General features: G+C 44.6%; 1 protein-coding gene across 3 annotated transcripts in view; it reads right to left on the bottom strand.

Moving 5' to 3' along the window:
• The window catches only part of SLC1A2 (solute carrier family 1 member 2), an 81598-nt gene that overhangs the window by 62624 nt on the left and 425 nt on the right, over positions 1-18549 (bottom strand). The window contains exons 1-2 of one of the 3 annotated variants that reach the window (XM_015863578.2): positions 17809-18267; positions 16064-16271 (exon numbers count right to left, since the gene is read on the bottom strand). The exons of 1 other annotated variant lie outside the window; for it this stretch is intronic. Coding sequence is in view for 1 of the 2 variants with exons in the window: in XM_015863577.2 (XP_015719063.1) it covers positions 17809-17825 (17 nt within the window). In the remaining variant the exon portion in view is untranslated. Of the gene's footprint in view, positions 1-16063; positions 16272-17808; positions 18269-18549 lie in introns of those variants that run through there. One more of the 3 variants, XM_015863577.2, reaches the window with a different exon arrangement.

Below are 18549 nucleotides of genomic sequence, written 5' to 3'. Positions count from 1 at the left end.
GGAAAGATCCAGGTGCCCAGTAAGTTGCTAGCCCAGTTCCCAGGGAAAGTAGGCTGTGTGCCTTGAGCTATACTGGAATGATTTGTTCAGTCTGTCCAATAAGGGCTTAAGGAACTTATCTTCCATTAAAACCCCTCACAGTTTATGCAACAGTCTAATGAATCTTGCCATTAGTACACAAATACATGTATGCATTTGGATATCTTTTGTCAGTAAATTCAAGCTCCTTTTTCCCATTTTTATTAATCTGACTATTCCAAGCTGTATCTCACAGAGACCAGGCAAATTAATTTCCTTCCTTTCCTGATGGTACCTACTCTGGTCCCAACCTGCAGCAGTGCATCTCAGCTCTTCCTTACAACTTCCACCAAAATCACAGCTTTTCCTTCCCATGGAAATAAAGGCAAAGCCTGGCTCTGCTTTTCATTCCTATTGCAGTGGCTTTGCACAGAAAACTTACTTCTAACAGAAACCTGACAAAAAGCAAGACTCCTGTGCTTCGAGTATTATGTTTTTCCAAGAAGCCTGCTGTGCTGCTGCTGCTTGGCCCAACCTGCTCCCAGCTCTCCTGGCTGATCAAAGTCCGCAGTCCCCTCTGAAATGGGATCATACTTTTACTTCTGCAAAGCTGCAGAGAAGCACGAACTGGCTGGAACAGCAGCCAAAAAAAACCTGCCTACTCTTCAGTTTATTGCTTTTCCCAGAAACAATCAAGGTACCTGCCAGGTGTGCCAGCAAAGCAAGGCATCGCACAGCTCTGATTTCCTGGCTTTATCTTTTTCTAAAGGAATAATAAGAGGCTGTGATGGACAGCCAGGCAGATACTGCTCACGTCTGCTTGGCTGATGGGGTAATAGTATCTGTCCTAGACCATCAGCTTTGCTTTTCAAACCCTGCACACGAAACCTGCCTTTGGTGTTATTCCTGCACATCAAAGCCTAGCTGGAGCATGAAGAGAAGAGAAAAGCTGTGGAAAATCGGCATTAACAAAGGTAACAATAATTGTCAGCATACAGTGACATCTGAACACCCCAGATGTCCCAATAGGTAAAGGTGGGGCTGGAGGGAGAAGAATCCTGTTGACTCATAGACTGTGGACAGTGGAAGTTAATACCCGCGTCTTCCTTAAATCAAATTGCAAAAACTTTCTGCCATTCCTTTAACAAAAAAAGTGTCATAGTCAGAATGTAATTCTTACCTGGAAGCACCATTTAAATTCCTTAGTGTGAAAATATTAAGCCAGTCTGAATAACTAAAGAACATTGATGGTACATACATGAGAAAATCTGATGAGGAGGATCATTTTTTTAAGTAGCACAAAATCTTGCAACACCAGTTATTCAGAATACTGAATGTACTGAAAACCTTTAAATCTTCCTGTGGTCTTTTTATGACTACGTAGAGAAAAGCAGTATGAAAAAAAATAGGTTTCAGGCACACTTTTTCTGTAATTTTGATTTTTAAAGCTACCACCTACATTCTAAATAGTGTCAGGAGGCATTTTCTATATAAACTTTATTGCAAGCGAGTTTACAATTAGAATTTTGAAACTCAGAGGAAGAGGCTCCCTTTTAAACATAACCTATCCTGCCTGTCAGTTAATGGTTAAATAGGCTGCCAGAGCTGCTTAAGGCTTGAGAGTTAGATGACATAGCTCCAGGAAAAATATATAAAGAAAACAAAAAAAGCTCTGGCTTACATACTGTACCGTGAGCTCCCAGTGCTCTGGATATCCTGCAGTATTTTCATAATAAAACACATGAAACCACAGTGCACAGCCATAAGTAATAGGATTTTCAATTTTCTACTGCTGAAAAGCATAAATAATTTACTCCTGGATGACAGTATTAGGTTACCATAGTAATGCCTAAGATCTCTATTCACAAAAACATACTTGGGCTGCTTTGAACACTAACAGTGCGTGTCTTGACAAAGGGTAGATGTGTATTCATGAAAGGTGGTGCTGCCCCATAAAACATGCACTCTGCAACTGATCGAGTGATGCACTGTCCCTATAAATTTCAGGCAAGCAGAAGGTCAAGCCTCTGCTGATACAAATTGACAGAAGTGCACAGAAGTCAGCAGAGTGATGACCACTGAACACGAGCAGAAAATAAATCTCACTGTCTGCATCCTCTCCTGCCTGAGGGTAAGTCGCAATAAATACACTTCATTTCCATTTTCTTTCTGCTGGGTTTCATATTCACATTGTAAGAGGATATATTTGTCCCAGTGGGTGTGCGTATACCAGTATGTATAACTACCCTCCATACTACATCAGCTCCAGAAGTCCACGTCCCATTTTTGCACAGCTCCTTCAGCTCCCTGGAACCTCAAAGTAAGTCAGGAGGACTAGTGTGGGATACACAGGTGCTTTGTGCTGCTGCCCAGCACCTCAGAAGGAGGCTCTTGTAGCTTAAGCCATTCTTACCAGCATGAAGCTGTGCTCGTTATTAAAAACACATCATTCACTGCTGCATGAATTGCACACATATTCAGCCTTGCTTGGCTAACAAGGCCACTCCTGTATGATGGATGTAGCAGAAGCACTGTGTAATACCACAAGAAGCTTTAGCTTGGAGAGGCAGACTTAATTTCACATAGCAAAGAGCATTGGTGCTGCAGGCAAGTGGAATTGAAGTCCAAAGAAGCTGAAGCAGCCACTGGAACCGGGTGGACTGTAAGACCCCTTCCAACCCAAGCTATTGTGTGATATTACGATTCTATGATCCTGTCATTCTGTGATGAGAATATTTGAGATGAACTGTGTGTATGGTGACAGGGGGAAGCTAAGAGATGACAAATTTCATTCATATTCTTTTATGTAGGGCTGGAATACGACTGTCCAAATGAACAGCACTGTAAGAACTGTATTAAGAATTGTATTTGCTTCTCTGCAAGGAATTTTAGCTTCCTAGAGAAAGGGTGAAGTTGGAGGGTAGCTCTTTCAGTTCAGACTCCAGCCCTAAAATAACCACAGTCTTACAACTTCAACTTAACTCAGGGCCAGTCTGCCGCCTGGCTGATGCACCGCGGTACTGACTTCTCATGCCCAAACAGTACATGGCAACAGAAACAATTCCCTCTGCTCAGGCTGACCAGCAGGGTTAGTGTGAACCAAAACACATGCTGGTAAACCATAGCTGACAGATAAGGTGCACTAGCGAAGGCAGTCACAACTCCCCTTGAGTGGAGCTGCCATGAAACTCTCCAGCCCATATCTCCTGAGCAACCTCACATCTGCCCACCACCAAATAACCCCCAAGCTGCCTCATGCTCACAAGCTGCTTCAGGTGTGAAACATCTACATCTAACTATACAAAAAGGTGTATTGAAGTTACTGTTCTTTGAAGTCCATTTCCAACAAATTCCAGCTCTTTTTGTACATGTTACTTGAAATCCAGGTAAGCAAATGCTTTGGGAGGAAAAAATCTTTTACCACATCTTTTTAAAAAAAAAAGTGATTCACTGGCACTGATTATGTGAACCACCACTCCCTTTCCCTTCCACTTTGGGGAGCCCCAGAAGACCACAGCCGTAATGTTACAAGTATGTCATGATGTGTGTTACGAAGCAGTAATGTGAATTCTACTTTTTTTAATGTGGTGAGTCTTTGCTGTGCATCTGCTGGTAGAATTGAATTCTGGGTTCATATTTTGCTAAGGCAGGAAGAAATGTGACTCTGTGACTGCTACTCAGAAATAGCACTGTCATTGTATTCCCAAACACAATTTTAATAGCTTACTTTAAAAAAGTCCACTTGCCATCTGTGAGTGCTTCCCTGACAGCCTCATTAGGAAAGTGTCTAGTTGGCTTGTTTTGATTTTCCTAAGCTATCTTTATTTTGTGCTAATTACAGCCTCCCATGCAGCCCTGGTGTGTCCTTATGGTGACATATTAATTACTATGTGGCAACACTTGCTATCAGCAAAAGGCCCTGCAATAGAGGAAGTGGGAATCTTCTGCACTTCACACCAGTGTCCTCAGGCTCTGCCTTTTATTTTCTCTGCACCATTGCTGCTGCTTGCTTTCATGAGTGTCCCACAATTGGGCAGACACAGCTCCATGTCCCTCGTCCTGCTTTGCTCACACTGTGGCACAAGGTTACAACAGAAGGGAACAGGGCAAAGCCTGAAACAAGCAAAGGCCTGTGGCTCTGACACAGCTGAATTACATTTCTAAGATAAGTAACTATGAGTCAAGTTTGTTTTGTGAATAAATCCAGTGGTTTTATTAGCTGCCAGGCTCAAACTTGCAGAATGTCTCGTGTGCTACCAAGCGGTAGTCAGAAGGGACTGAAGGCAAAGTTGGTTCTCCATCCCCATCTCCTGGCCTCAGCCAGGTGGTCTCAGTGCAGCCAGAGAAAACGAAGCTAGCAAACGAGTGGTGAGTGAGAAGATGTGATTTTTAGGATGGAAAAACCTCCAACTCTAGGAGCCTAGTGTGATGCAGGCAAATGTATACATATACACCATGCTGCCTTTTTTACACTTTGAAGATATAGCAGGTACTTCACATTTGCTCTGGGGCAAATGTTCCTGCTGGAAAATTAGCAGAGTAGCCAGCACAGAGACAATTAGCCAAATAGTTTACTTCACAGAAGGCAAGCCCATACCTTTTCATAATGAGTGTGAGCTTGTTTGTTAGTATCTGTAAAGGACACCCAATGAAAGACTTTCAAATCGACAGATAATCCAGCAAAGCTTCAGAATTTATGTGCAGTGTCGCCTATCAGTATCATAAGGAAGTACAGACTTGAGGAAAGACTAGCACACTCCACTGACAATGATGTTGGCCATGCAGATAATAGCCTCATGAAGAAAAAGACTATGCTTGAAATAAAAAACATGCTTCTGTTTTAACTGAGGAGAAACAACTGTCAGAACGTGGGCAATCAGTCAGGGCAGCGTGTGCTGACAAACCCCAAAAAACTATGCATGATTGGCTAGGAGAGCTGCAATTAAATGTGTACCACCTTCCTCACATTCTTTTTTAATTAAATTTTATTCATTCTTGCAATGAGTAAGCATTAGAAGAGTAATAAATGGGCAGAACACTTACCTTTCACCTGTTAAAACGAGTACATGGACAGCACTGTGGAAACTTCACAATGCCTTTCTTTCCCCCTGCTTCCCTCTCAAAGAAACATTTAGATCATGAATGAGTTCCAAAAACTAACAAGTCTGATTCTCGTTCTCCTGACTAACCATTGCCACTAGGCTGAAGAAGAAACATGATGAGAAGAGATTGTTTCTACTTTTTATCAACAGAGACTTAAAGCATGGTCAGAAGAGTTAGTAACTAGAACTGTTAAGCTCTCCTTTAGTATTTAATCTGTTCAAAAAATTGAGAGTGAAAAATTTTCAGGTCTAAGGCACATTAGAACATACATAAGATTTTTGTATGGACAAAGCTGTGAGACGCTACATATGAATACTGATGTCCACAAGAATGCAGGTAAAAACACACACACACTTGAGAGACTGTTCTCTAAGCCTGGCAGGGACCACTGAGAAGCAAAGCATAGAGGGCCTGCAGTACAGGCCCATACTGATGTTAAACGCGCTGTAGAAAATTCCCAGTTTGGATGAACATCAGTAAACAGCAAAACAACAACAACAAAAAGCAAATCCTACAATATAACAGAATTGTTCTGTAGGTAGAAGTCACTAGGGGCAAATGCTAATTAGACCATGAAGCGTAACTTTTCATTTTCTCACTTGGAAACACCTAATGCATAATTCCACTGACCTGGAAGGATGTATTTAAAACAAACTTGGCATATTGCCCTGAGATCATGTAGCATGTATGCAATGATTTGAAACCCACTGAAACACATTTGAGTGGTGTTAGCGATAGGAAATAACAGATAAAGATGGAAACTGCTGTGACCAAGATTGAGCAGAGAAACAAAAGGGGCATCTCTTCTGGGAGAGACACCGGTTCCCTGCCAAATTATGGGCTGAATTCTTTTTAAGGTGGATTTTTAATCAGAATTCTCCAAAAAAAAACAGCATAGCTAATTCACAGTATTTGCTTTTACAGAAGATATTTACTGTATACTATATATATTTTTCTCATTGTATACCATGAGCCTCATTGTCTGCACTATTATTGTTGGGTTCTTTTACAAAGTTTCTGCTAATTCAGCTGTGAAGTACCTTCTGGCACTTGACAAAATGCATGAATCTCTATGTCACTTTAACACTGACCACTTGAAAATGCCAATAATTTGTGCAGGGCAGGGCCAACCCAGGGGAGCTCAGGTGCAAGCGATACACCTGAGTGACTGGAAGGAGTAGAGCCAGGATCCACCCCTTCCTAGACTTCATTTAAGGGTTGGCAGTGGAGGTGAAGGCTGTTTTTGCTGGAGTTCCTTGCCTATCTGAGACCTTTTCCAGGTAAGGAGGTTTTTTCCCCCTTTGTTTCTGTATCCATGTCTGTTGCACTTGAGCTTATTCTCGTTTGTTGTAGCCTGGGGCTCTGCTTCCAAAATTTCATTGTGCTACAAAGGGGCCTTTTACAGAGTCCAAATGCTTCTTTTTCCAAGAGCTCAGAAGATGAGGGAGAGGTTTCGATTGTACATAAGTTTTGAGGCCAGTAATATCCAAGCAACTATCACATGTTTCAAAGTATCTCTGTTTTAGTTATACTTTGTAGTGTATCAAATGGGGCAACTTAAAACTAAGCCATGTTTGTCAGCGATGTCTGAGAAACACTTGGCATCTTTGTGGCAGGTCACCACTTGAACACATAAGTGACTGCATGTTAGCTTGTGTTCCATATAGTATGTGTCTATATGGAAAAAAAATGTATTCTGTGGCTCACTAGTTGCGTGAACATCTTCAAACAAGGAACACCCTTGACTCAATGACTCCTTATGGTCGGTTTCAAGGAAACACACTTCTGTTCTATGTTCAGACATGGGGGGGGAGGGAGAGGAAAGGATTACTAGGGTGTTACTTTATTTACATAATTTCTTCTTTAACTGATGGACCTTTTTCTGTCTCTTGCTGTTCTGTGCTGCTAAGCAGAATCTTAATCAGGAGAGTAACAAATGAGGAAGAATCTACCTGCTAAATCATGAAATAGTACACTCTAAAGTGTTAAAGAAACTATGGGCTTCCAGTATGTTTTGATTTTCCATTTCCTGAGTGCTTTTTATTTACAGTAGTCCATAAAGCAGTGAGTGGCAGGTCAGTGAAAGGTGACAAACTGGTCATCTGCCAAGCAGGATCTTTCCATTCTGACCTTCAGTGTAGACTTGGCACTAGTGTATTTCCTGTCACTGGGCAATGTCCTGTCTCTCCTTTAGGTACATATGTTTTGATGCTGAAAAGCCTTGTTTCATGAATCAGCCACCATCAGCAAACACATCAGTTGCACAACAGTGCTAAAAAAAATCTGAGAAACTCAGTCTGATTCTAAAAATAAATAGTTGTTGTCAAGTTTTCAGACAGCAAAGGTTAAACCCGAGCATTGCTGAGGAATTCAACAAACCTGAAGGCAGTCTGATACTTTCTTTTCACAGTAACAAACCTCTGCTCAAAGAGGTAAGTTCAGCCCCTCATCTGGCCTCCCCCTGCTCTAGGCAGGCAGCAAAGCAGCAGTAAATATCATCACCCAGAGAGACAAAGTACCAAAACAAGCCAATTTTGTATTAGCTGGCTGAGAGCAGACACAGATCTTAGCTCAGCTCGATCCGCAATTGCAGATTCTCACATGACAGCAAACAAACTTATGCCTTGATTCTCCATTTATAAACATGAGAACTTCTATGCTGTCTCTCATTCCTCTTTTCAGACAAGATAGATTAGGAGGCATTTATTTTCCAGTACCTATAATTTTAGCCCTGAAAGGCACCTTTTTGGCATTCTGGTATGACAGAATTACTAATAGCCAGTTTAGGAAAACAACACCTCCATGTGGCCACTCTCAACATGCCATGGTGTAAAAGGGAGGTTACTGAAACTACCATATTTTCTGGTGACTCTTTATGAGTAGAAGTATAAATTGCAGAGAAACTGTGTGGAAGTTAAAATCCTCCTTTCCTTTCTCTTCCCCCTCAAAATAATTGAAGAAGCAGCTACAAGATAGCTAAGATATGGCAGCTACAGTCATTTCCTTACACTGCCCAGAAATTATAGGAATACTTCACTTAGAGGATGATATGTTATGTTGTTGCTGCGTACCACAGGGTATAATGAAGGCAGACCCAAGATGGTAATTTATCCATTCCCTCTCCTTCTCAGCTGTCAGCCTCGAGGCTGAGTGTGACCTCCAGACCTTGTTGTCCTTTGCTCCCACTTACTGTGCCTGTCCCATTCTGACAGGTCTCCATCAGCAGCTCCTGAACAGCTTTCAAATATCACGGAGTCTATGAATGAACTGGTTTCATGCACAGTCTGAATAGCGTGACACAGACATCTGCTTTGGGAAATCAATTGTACAGATCAATCTCATAAAATCTAGATTGAGTGCTTCAGATACAGGGGAAAATCTCACTGACATAACATTGTTCCTCATGGCTTTATTATGGGCTACATATGCTAGCTTCACAGGATGTTAGGGGTGCGACCCACAGCTCAAAATGGAAAGGAACAAAGATCTTGGCATTCAGGCCTTCTTATGACTACATCTTAACCAATCCCTTAAGACAGTATAGTGCATTCTTTTCTGATTTAGACAGTATGTCCAGATTAACTAACACCATTGCTATTTTGAATTAGAAGCATTTCTCTGTACTTTAGTTAATAAGTAATACCTACAAATTGAGTTGGTTTCAGACTCCACCTTACTCATATTCTCCCAGGGATGTCAAAGGTATGTCTGAGGGGGCTCCTCTGCATGCTCTGTGTCCAGGGGAGTCACGTCTCCTGGCATTTTCCAACACAGAACATTGCCATCTGCCTGCTTCAAATCCCCTAAAACGTTGGCTGAGGGATCCTGTGTTGTTCCTTGCTTCCTGTCCTAGATTGCTGAGATATAAATAGCAGCCAGGTGCTAATTAATTCCCATATGCATGCTTGTGTGTGAGTGCCGTGGGCTTTACCCATGTGCACATCTAAGGACAAACATTAGTCGGTTACTTCTAGAAGAGCCATTCTCACACAGATAAGGAGCCAGATGTTTAATTAACAAGACTGCTTCTGCCTCAAAGTCTGCTCTGCTTGTGGTAAATTCTAAGGCCCTGCTTTTGCTGCTCACAAGCAGTTTACGCATGCACACGTGTGCCTCAGGAGCCCAGCAGCAGCTTACCCAGCATGGAGCACTTACCTGAGGGTCCTAGTGACCAGGTGAACCTGCCCTAGAGTTGAGGATGCACTGCACAGAGGCAGCAGTGTGATGTGTATTTGTGCTATAGGTGAACTCAGAACTGGAGATGCTTCATTATGCTCTTGTACCCCCAGTTAACAGTTACATAGCTTGGGTTATTTTTAGATTAAGGAATACACAATCGTTGATGGCTGATAGTTAAAAATAACAAATGTTGGCCCTAATTTCCATACTTCAGAAGAAACAGCACTGACCTTTTTTCCTTGGGATGAAAAGCCTGTTGAGAAACAGGTTTTCAAGCTCTGAATGGACCTGACATGGGGCATGAAAGGTAACCATGTCTTCCTCTGTGCTAGCCCAGGTCATATGTACTCACACTCTGCTGCACTCAAGCTAATTAACCTGGCTAAGAGGCAGTCATTAGCCTGGATACAGTGCTGGGTTAATACAGTTACACCACCTTCAGGATCTAAACTGATCCCTGATAATATTGCTCCTCGAGGTTGGAAAAGTGCACCTGAGGCTCAGCCAGCACCTCTCAGGGTGCTCACCATGCCCTCTTGCCCCAAGATCCTCCAGTGGGTACAGGCAGCAGCAGGCTGACATGCAGTGGGTGCCAGACATATTGCATGGACCACAGGAAGTGCGTCAGAGGCTGAGCCATGTGCGTGACTTGGTTACCTGTGATCTCTCCTGCAGATCTACATGAGGAAGCAAATCTCCAAGATGAATTACAGAAGGAAAGAGCAAGAAACAGCTGGAAAGGGAAACACTGGGGCTCCTGCCTCGGGGCAGACACAGTCAGCAGGCGTGCAAGCCACACAGTGTGTCTGGAGGAGGCCATCAGTAGGTAGAAGGTATGTTTACTTGTAGGTTTGAAGCAGCTGTGGTAGTAGGGCTAATAGAGATTAACCTGGAGTTGAGATACAGGAACTAAGGACTGCATCTAAATTTGTGGTAAGTTCCAGTTTGAATGGAGGTTTCACTGTTACCCTCTTTAAACCTTCCAGTACCAGACTGGCCATCATCTCATCTGCAGTTTCTTTACTTGGATACGTCACCAATTATTCTTGCAATGCCAAAAGGATGATTGATTAAATTATTAAATTAAATTTGCCTCAAGTTACCCACTCCAGAAACACTGCCTGCTGCCTTGTTATTGAAGATGTAAGAAGAAAAAGTCAAGATGGAGTGTGACTTTGGAATAACAGCTGCATCCTCCCCCCATCACACAGCAGACAGGTAACCATGCGGGTTACCAGTATGATGGTTACCACCACCACCAACCATTATAACAGAACTGCAGCTATGGAAATCAACACCACAAAATGCACTAACAATTGTTGAGATTGATACAGAAGATGTTCAAAGCTTCCTGGTAACTTTGAAAGCAAAATCAGTGAAGCAGCAGAAGTTCAAATCAGGTATGTATCTGAATGCATCTTGAGAAAAAGAAACCTTTTGCTCCAAACTAAACAGTACTAAAACACAGAAAACTGCCAGAAACCTCTCACACGGCTGCCATCACAGAGTATTTTGGTGAATCTTCAGTGTCTGCAGACTGCGATAGAGGAGTATTATCTAAGAAGATGACACAGAAGCCATGAAGGGCTGGAGATAACAGAATAACAACAGAAAGTGTAGGTATTCATCCAAATTTTAACAGTAAAAGATAAAGTTAAAAGTTGCTGCAGAAATGCAGGACAGCATTATGGAGTTAAAACACACCAATGTGACAGAAAGGGCAGCAAAATCTACCAAATGGATCTGCTGCAGGAGGAGATGGTGTCTAAAACAAAGTAATGAAGCATATACACAAGCGCACACAGCGATATGTGTTTAGATAAGTTTAAATGCCTACAGTAATAGCCTAGTGTTTAACTCGCGTTGAGAAAATAGCAGTAAAGGTCATAGAGCAGAAAGCAGCCTGGAAAACCTATTGATTTTTGGCTTGGTGGTTATATTAACAAAAAAAGAATCAAGGAAGAACTCAGCTGCAGTCACACTTAAATGTTTCTATTTTGTCAAATAGAGGGCAAATATTGCTTTGGTCAACCCCAGATGTTTCCTTAATACACAGTGATGCATTTTCCTTCATAGTAGAGTCTCCAATAAGTTCATGTTAGCTTTTTTTTTTTTTTTTTAACCTGCCTCTTTCTTCAGTAGCAGAACAGGTGTGAAACAGAAATGGAAAGAGCAAATATTTCAAAAGCTGAAACCAAGCATTTGTATTTGAGACTTAAAAGCTAAATACTTCTAATTTTTCTTATCCCCTTTGTACCTTCCTTTCTTTTAAGCATTGCAATGAATTTGATTTTGTGTTTTTGTGAATTTCATGCTCTTCTCCCAAGGAGCCTGCAATTAGCAGGAGTGTTCCTTAATTATTCTATGTTTTGGTTCCTTTTTGACCCTCCTTGCAAGGGTCCTCGATTTCTATTTGAATGTTAGAATATGGTCTTTGAACCTTGCCTGTTATCTTTCCCAAGCACTGAGACTTGTATTGCAGCTAATTGTCTTAAAGCTTTAAGTACACTTAGAGGCTTTGAAATTAATATAGAAGTAGGATTAAATATATAAAAGCACATTCATTTTTATTGCTTTCATGCCTCTGGAAATAGCATTTTAGCTTAACGAGCTGGAGGCTAAAAGTGTCAAATATTGTATTGACTTGGCAAAAGGGGAGCTTTCATTAGCAGATAGACAATAGCAGAGATGATGGATTTTACAGATCCATCCAGTGTTTTCAAGAACTCATTGAATTAATTGTTCTAAATAGTGGGTATTGCAACATGTTGGGCTGGGAAAGGGAATTAAATCACACAGAACGAAAAGTTATTACATGAGAAGGCAGTGAAAACTGAGTGCTTGCACCTATACATGTTTATTTTGTCCTCATCTCTTACAAAAGCACTCTTGCTGATCAGTTTTATATTCTCATTTCTTTCAGCCTGGTACAACTAAGGAATCTGTTGAAACTCAAATGCCAGTGCACAACAGATGAAGCAAAAGCAGTACCTGCTATTTGGGTCTCCTGAAAATGTTCCTCATTGCCCATGTCATAGGGTGTAATATATGAAATGCATTATTTCTCAACTTAAGCCAAAGAATGGATGACTCATATCAAAATTAGCCCTATGAATGTCAAGTTGGGAAAGCAGGGAATGAAAAATCTGAGGTTCTTCAATGTGATCTTAAAATCTCTGATTTCCAGGAATGCTGAGAGTATTTCTAATAATTGCACATCACGATATATTAGGCTTCAGGTGAGATTTCGCTGCCTACTAAATGTCGGCATGCAGTGACTACTGGCCACAGGTCACTGCTAGAAGGAATGGATGTCTAGTTTTAAGTAACATGTTATCTTCCATAGAGCTTCATTCTATATCATTGAAATTAGAGATTTGCAATCAACAGCAGTGAAATGAGGCCAGAGCCACAGCTGATATGTCTAATTAATAGGCTACATCCATTCCATCTGTCCTTCAAAATGTGTGAGAAAGAGTATAAAGTAAAACAACTCCATCCTGAGTTGGCACTTCTCAAATCCTCCAGGAAAATAACAGTGAGAGCACTTGGAGGATTTAATCCTCTAAAGTATCCAAACACTTGTGCCAGCACATTTCATCACGTTTCCATTTTGAGGAGTTTTGTGGGTAAATTACAGAGTAAAAATTCAAATGACAAGAAAACCGTGGGTGTGCTTGTGTACACATAGTGGCAGATCCTGCACACCCACTATCCTATGTGGTGCCTGAACCCTACCAAGAAGCACAAAGCTGGCTTTTCTGACTCAGTAAGGTGAGTTGCATTGTCTCCAAGCTAAGTGTATGGTAAGGGCTGTCAGTCTCCCTTCTGGGCTTTGTCTTGACAATTCAGCAAATGGCTTTAGGGCTCCTGCTCCAAAAGTGCCACAGCCACATGACTGAAATGCTAACCAAGAATAATAAATTCTCAAGTTTCAAATCTGTTCAAAAACTGTTGACAGGTAACACACACACACAGGGTTAGATGCTGGGTGAGGTATTTATTATCTGGGCCTCCCACATTAACTGTATGTTAAACTGATGAACAATTACCTTTTCGTAGCTAGAATAAAACTTGTATAAAATCTATACAATATGTTGTGGCTAATTTTGAAGAAAATAAATTGAATCATGATAGATTTAATCATGGAATCATCTAATCTGGACTTCTAGTGGAAATGCTAAGTCACAGCATGAAAGGTGATTGAGCACCTGGTGGGAAGGCAGGGCCAACCGAGGGGAGCTCAGGTGTATGCAATGTACCTGAGTGACTGGAAGTGGGGGAGCCAGGATCCACCCCTTCTGAGACTCGTTTAAAGGTTGGCAGTGGAGGTGAAGGTGTCTCTTGCTGACCTGAGGCCTTTCAAAGGTAAGTGGTTCTTTTCCTTTGTTTCTGTTTGTGGCTGCTGCATTTGGGTTTGTTTTCATTTCTTGTAGCCAAATGCTTTGCCACCCTGCTATTAGCATTCCATGATAGCATTACAGGACTGAATTCATACTGTGTGGTGGAGATGTGGTACAGACTGTATACCTGCCTGTGGAACCATCGCTTCAGAAGCAGTGAAACCTGAGCTGAAGAGAGAGCATCAATGGAAGAAAATAGGAATAGTCAAGCTGTGAGAGGAGGAACAGACCACCAATTGACAGGTTTTGTTTTTTCTTGTTGTTTTTTCCCCCCTCTTAACTGAGTTAACAATAATGGCAAACCTAAAGAGAGGGATCTCTGTAGATTGTACACACCATGTTTGTGACCCCAAACAGAATGGGAACTCTGGCTTCCAGCCATTGCATATTACATAAACACCATTTATATTAAGTGTACATAAAGTTATGAAGCACTTACATCTGCTTCGCTAATCAAATCATGATGCTAAGCAATTACCCAGAGCCTCCTGTATTTGCAAACATCGTGATGTTTGCAATGTCCTGCCCCCCTTCACTACATTTATTATGTAGCAGAGTCTGCTTATGCATGCATACATGCCTGCCATCTAGGCACCATGTACCCATAGCAGTAACGCCTCTGCTATTTACACCAACCTTCCCTGGACTGTTCTTTGGCAATCTGACCAAAGGGAATGAGGAGCCCATGTCTGTGCTAACAGCCTCCCTGAAACAAGGGTTTTGCACCCAAATACCCACAGCAGGACAAGCTGCTGCCTGGGTAGTTCCCAGCCCTGCCCAGGAGGGCTACCCACACGTGGGGCTGAGCTCAGCACCCAGACACCTGCAGCCTCCCTAATTTACAGCCATAGATGCAGTGACAGTGTCTCCTAGTGGCTGCATTCTTAAAGGAGCACATTCAAACTTCATGCCCCAAAACTCATGCTCTTAAAAAGCACACAAAACTGGTGCTAGATTTTTAGAGTACTAAAATATCATCACTCATAGAATATCCCAAGTTGGAAGGGTCACTGATTCCAACCCCTAGCTCCACGTAGGACCACACAAAAATCAGACCCCGTGTCCATGCTCTCCTTGAACTCCAGCAGTTCTGGGAAGCCTTTTCTATGCCTACCACCCTGTGTTCAAGAACCTTTTCCTGATTATCCAACCCAACCCAAACTTTTTAACCTACTTGAGTAGGTAACAAGGAAATGACTTTAACACTCAAGGCTCTATATCTGATGATTAAATCACAAGCTAATTTGACAAGCTAAAACCTCTAAGTTATGCAAATATGTTATTTAAAAACTGTGCAATGCACTGCATTATTTCCTTTTGAAACAGTGACACTGAAGAAAGGTGAGAGCCACAACCTTGGGGGAAGCAAGGTGTGCAGGCAGCATCCATCTCATTTAATCTTTATGTCCTGTTAGATCCTGTAAAAGCAAAGGAAAGCTATAAAGCTTTGCCACCTTCAGATGGAACCAATCAGCCTCTGGAGGTTCTACCTGAGCGCTACGCAAAGTGCACAACAGAGAATGTGAACAGATGTTGCTTGGTCTCTGGACTGCAATGCAAGTCCAAAGGAAGTCACCGGGGAAGGTGAATGTGGCAGCGGATGGGATGCTTAGAGAGTGAGCATGAAAACAAGTAGTTCCAAACAGTACCAACAGTAGCTTCCAGCCCTTCTTCCTTGAACCTTCTAGCACCAGCTAAACACCCAAAGTCTGTTCTGCTAAATGAGATGGGTACCAGGGCATTTTGTGACAGCACGACTTTGCAGTCAAGGTAAGCACGTCCCTCAGCGAGAGAAAGTGCCAGTAGCTGGAACTGCAGCGAAGCAGATCCACAGCCCCACAGGCCTAACCCTGCTGTATCAGGGGATGTTCCCTTTCTCATTTTCAGGTGATTAGTTTCCCATTGTCCACGTTTTCTTTCTTAGAACAGGAAGTTTTGGACGGAAAATTTCTGTACATGCGTAACTTTCCTCAAATTAAGTATTAAAAGAAAAAAAAAATGGAAAGGTACAGACAAGAAAATCTTTCCTAGTAAATCGTAGTTCTGAGTAACCACTGCTTTTTATGACCATAATATAGATTTGCCTTCCTCTGTGTGTACATGGGGGCCTTACTATTTGCCATGTGCCCTATCACATCCCTGACACCTCCACTTTGGAGACTTCATGTAAACTGCACTGTCAGAGGAGAAAATAACACGCTGCCAAACTGACTGCGGTTGGAGTTATTCTATCCCAATAAAACAGTGACTGTATGTACCATCAGCCTCACCTAATGCCACCTGAGCATCACAGAGCCACCAGACACTGTGCCGGCACACACACAGCCCGTCCCACCTCTCACAGGGGTCTCTCAATGTACCTGTGTGTGCCTGAGACACACCACGCTGTGCACAGCAATGGGCACTCTCTGCCACCTGTCTCTTTTCCACTGCACCGGCGTCGATGGAAAGTCTTCCTCGAACAGCCCGGATGGTCCTGAATTTGTTTCCCTGATGGTCCTTACGATGCCTGAGCTTGCCGGCCTTAATGCCAGTACGTAAAGCTTATTTCTCTCCTCAGCTTCTCACCTGAGGGGGGGAAAGATGACAATTCAGGTACTCAGCAGCACAAAGGGATTGACAAGAGACACACATCCCACTCCGCTGGTTTCTCTCAGCTACAATTGGGCATCAGTTGAAAGGCACCAGGTAAGAGGATCAGCCTGTCTTTGTCTCAGTGAGTTTCCTAAAAAGTTTGAAAACAAGGCCTAAACTTTGTGTTCCTTCTGTCTTACTGATCATTTAGCTCTTCCGATAAGGAGAGCAATAACACACATCCATGGGAAGCCTCTCCAATTCTGGTGCTCCCATCTCCTTTAGCCACCTACTTGGTCAGCTTCTCTAAAGTGCACTTCTCCTTCTGCACACATTACCTCTTATGGTGGCAGACTCCCTGCTGTAGCCCCCTCTCATTAGGTCTCTTCCCATTAAACCCTGGCACGGCAAACACCTGGCCCCGCAGACTCTCTCTTTGGGATGGAATAGCTGGCAGCTGGAGTGTGCCGAACAGAGTGGGGTCAGGTAAGGAAGCAGAAAGACACAGAGCCACAACCATGGGATGCAGACTACTTCCAAACCCACTCCTCAAAACTCCAGCCCTATGGTCTATCTCGTTCTTGAAGAACCAGCACTGGCAGTTCCATGCCACTCTGCTCCAGGCCAGCCACTCTGCAAGGAGAAATATCCCTTTGGACATGTAGGTGATGGGACACCTGTGTGCACACACCCCAGCCATGTGCTGGTAAATCCCCTCCGTCTCTGTGCCCAAGAGCCACATCAGCCATACAAACAGAGCTCGCTCTTGCGCCCTGTCCTCAGAGAGTCCCATCCAGAGCAGATCACGCTGATACAACCTGACAACATCCAGGGATAAAGGGGAGGCTCACACCAGACGCAGCCTAATGCTAGCCTGTATTAGGAGAGGGCAACCAGAGATCAGGGGAACCTTTTCTTCCCTCTCCCACTACCTGCAAAGTAAGGACTCCACAGTGGATCCTTGTGATCCCCTGTTGTGGAATAGGGACACGGGCAGGGATGGGGACAGGTCTTCGTCCCAGGGCCGCTGTCCCGCCGGGCTCTGTGCCTCTTCTCAAAGCCTCTTGTATAACCCTTCACCCTCCCCAGCATCTCCCCCGCTCGCACTGCAACGCATTTGGCACAAATGTCCCGAATTGCAAAACTCCTGGAGAAGTTGGATCCGTGCGCTGCCTTCCCCATGGCCGGGCAGGGACAGCTCCCGGCTGGTCCCGGAGCACGGGCCGCGGTTATGGCGAGGAGCTGCCCCGCGCCCGGCCACCCGAGCAGCGCTCCGGCAGGTGCTCTGCGCTCATTTAACCCTCCAGGGCTGAAAGAAAGAAGCGACGGGAGAAAAACCAAAACCTCTCCAGCGGCTCATAGGAGAATTCCCATTCCTCCTCACCCTCCCGAACGCGACTGTCTGCTTCTCGCTGCCCGGCGGCGCGGCCGAGGGTTAACAATGACACGGCGCACACGCGGCCGCCGCAGACGCACAATGCGGGACCACCCGCGCCCCCATCCCTCCCTCCGCCACCGGCGCTCCCCTCACCCTTCCGTCGACGCCATGGTCCCGAGAGCCCCCCTGTCTCCTCGGCAGCCCGGCTAGCGGGGCTGAACGGCGGCGGCTCCGCGGTTGCCCCTCTCTCGCCTTAGGGAAGCGGCGCTCGGTTCCTGGTAATCCTCGGGGCCGCGCCAGGCGGGGACCGGCGGCTCCGCTCGGCGCCTCCCGCCCCGCCACCGCCACCTCCCGCCCGCCGAGCGCTCCGGCCGGGCCTGGCGGGGCGAGGAGCCGCTGGCACCGCTGCGGTCCCGCCGGCCGCCTCTCGCCGCGGGGCGTGCGCGTGTGCGTGTGTCTGTCTGTGTGTGTGTGTGTGTGTGTGTGTGCCCGCCGAGAGGTGGGGGTGACTTCACATCGGCGTGGCGCTGGCTGAGGCAGGATTGGAAGGTTTAGCCTTCTAGCTGTGGATTTGCCGTCTATCCCTCTCTATTTTAGGCAAGGGCTGACATCACCGGCCGCCGGTACTCCTATAAATCCCCCCAACCTCTCGCTCAAAGGACAGAAAGGAAAGGGGAGGGGGCAGCGAGCCCCTCGCAGGGGGAGGGCCGCCCGCCGCTGCTCCGCTGCTCACTACCTGCCCCGCTCCGCTCGGCGCCGCACCGCCCTGCGCTGCCCGGGGACCCGACGCCAGGGCCCGCCGGGACCCCCGGGCAGGAGCGGACCGGGCCGGGCCTCCTCCCGCCGCCACTCGCTCCCCGTTCGCCCCCCACCGTAGCCCGGCAGCCGCGCCCC

This window comes from Coturnix japonica, chromosome 5, assembly GCF_001577835.2.
Source record: "Coturnix japonica isolate 7356 chromosome 5, Coturnix japonica 2.1, whole genome shotgun sequence".
Classification (NCBI taxonomy): Eukaryota; Metazoa; Chordata; class Aves; order Galliformes; family Phasianidae; genus Coturnix; species Coturnix japonica.
The sequence above is the reverse complement of the archived record's forward strand: the minus strand, read 5'-3'. Positions and strand labels throughout refer to the sequence as shown.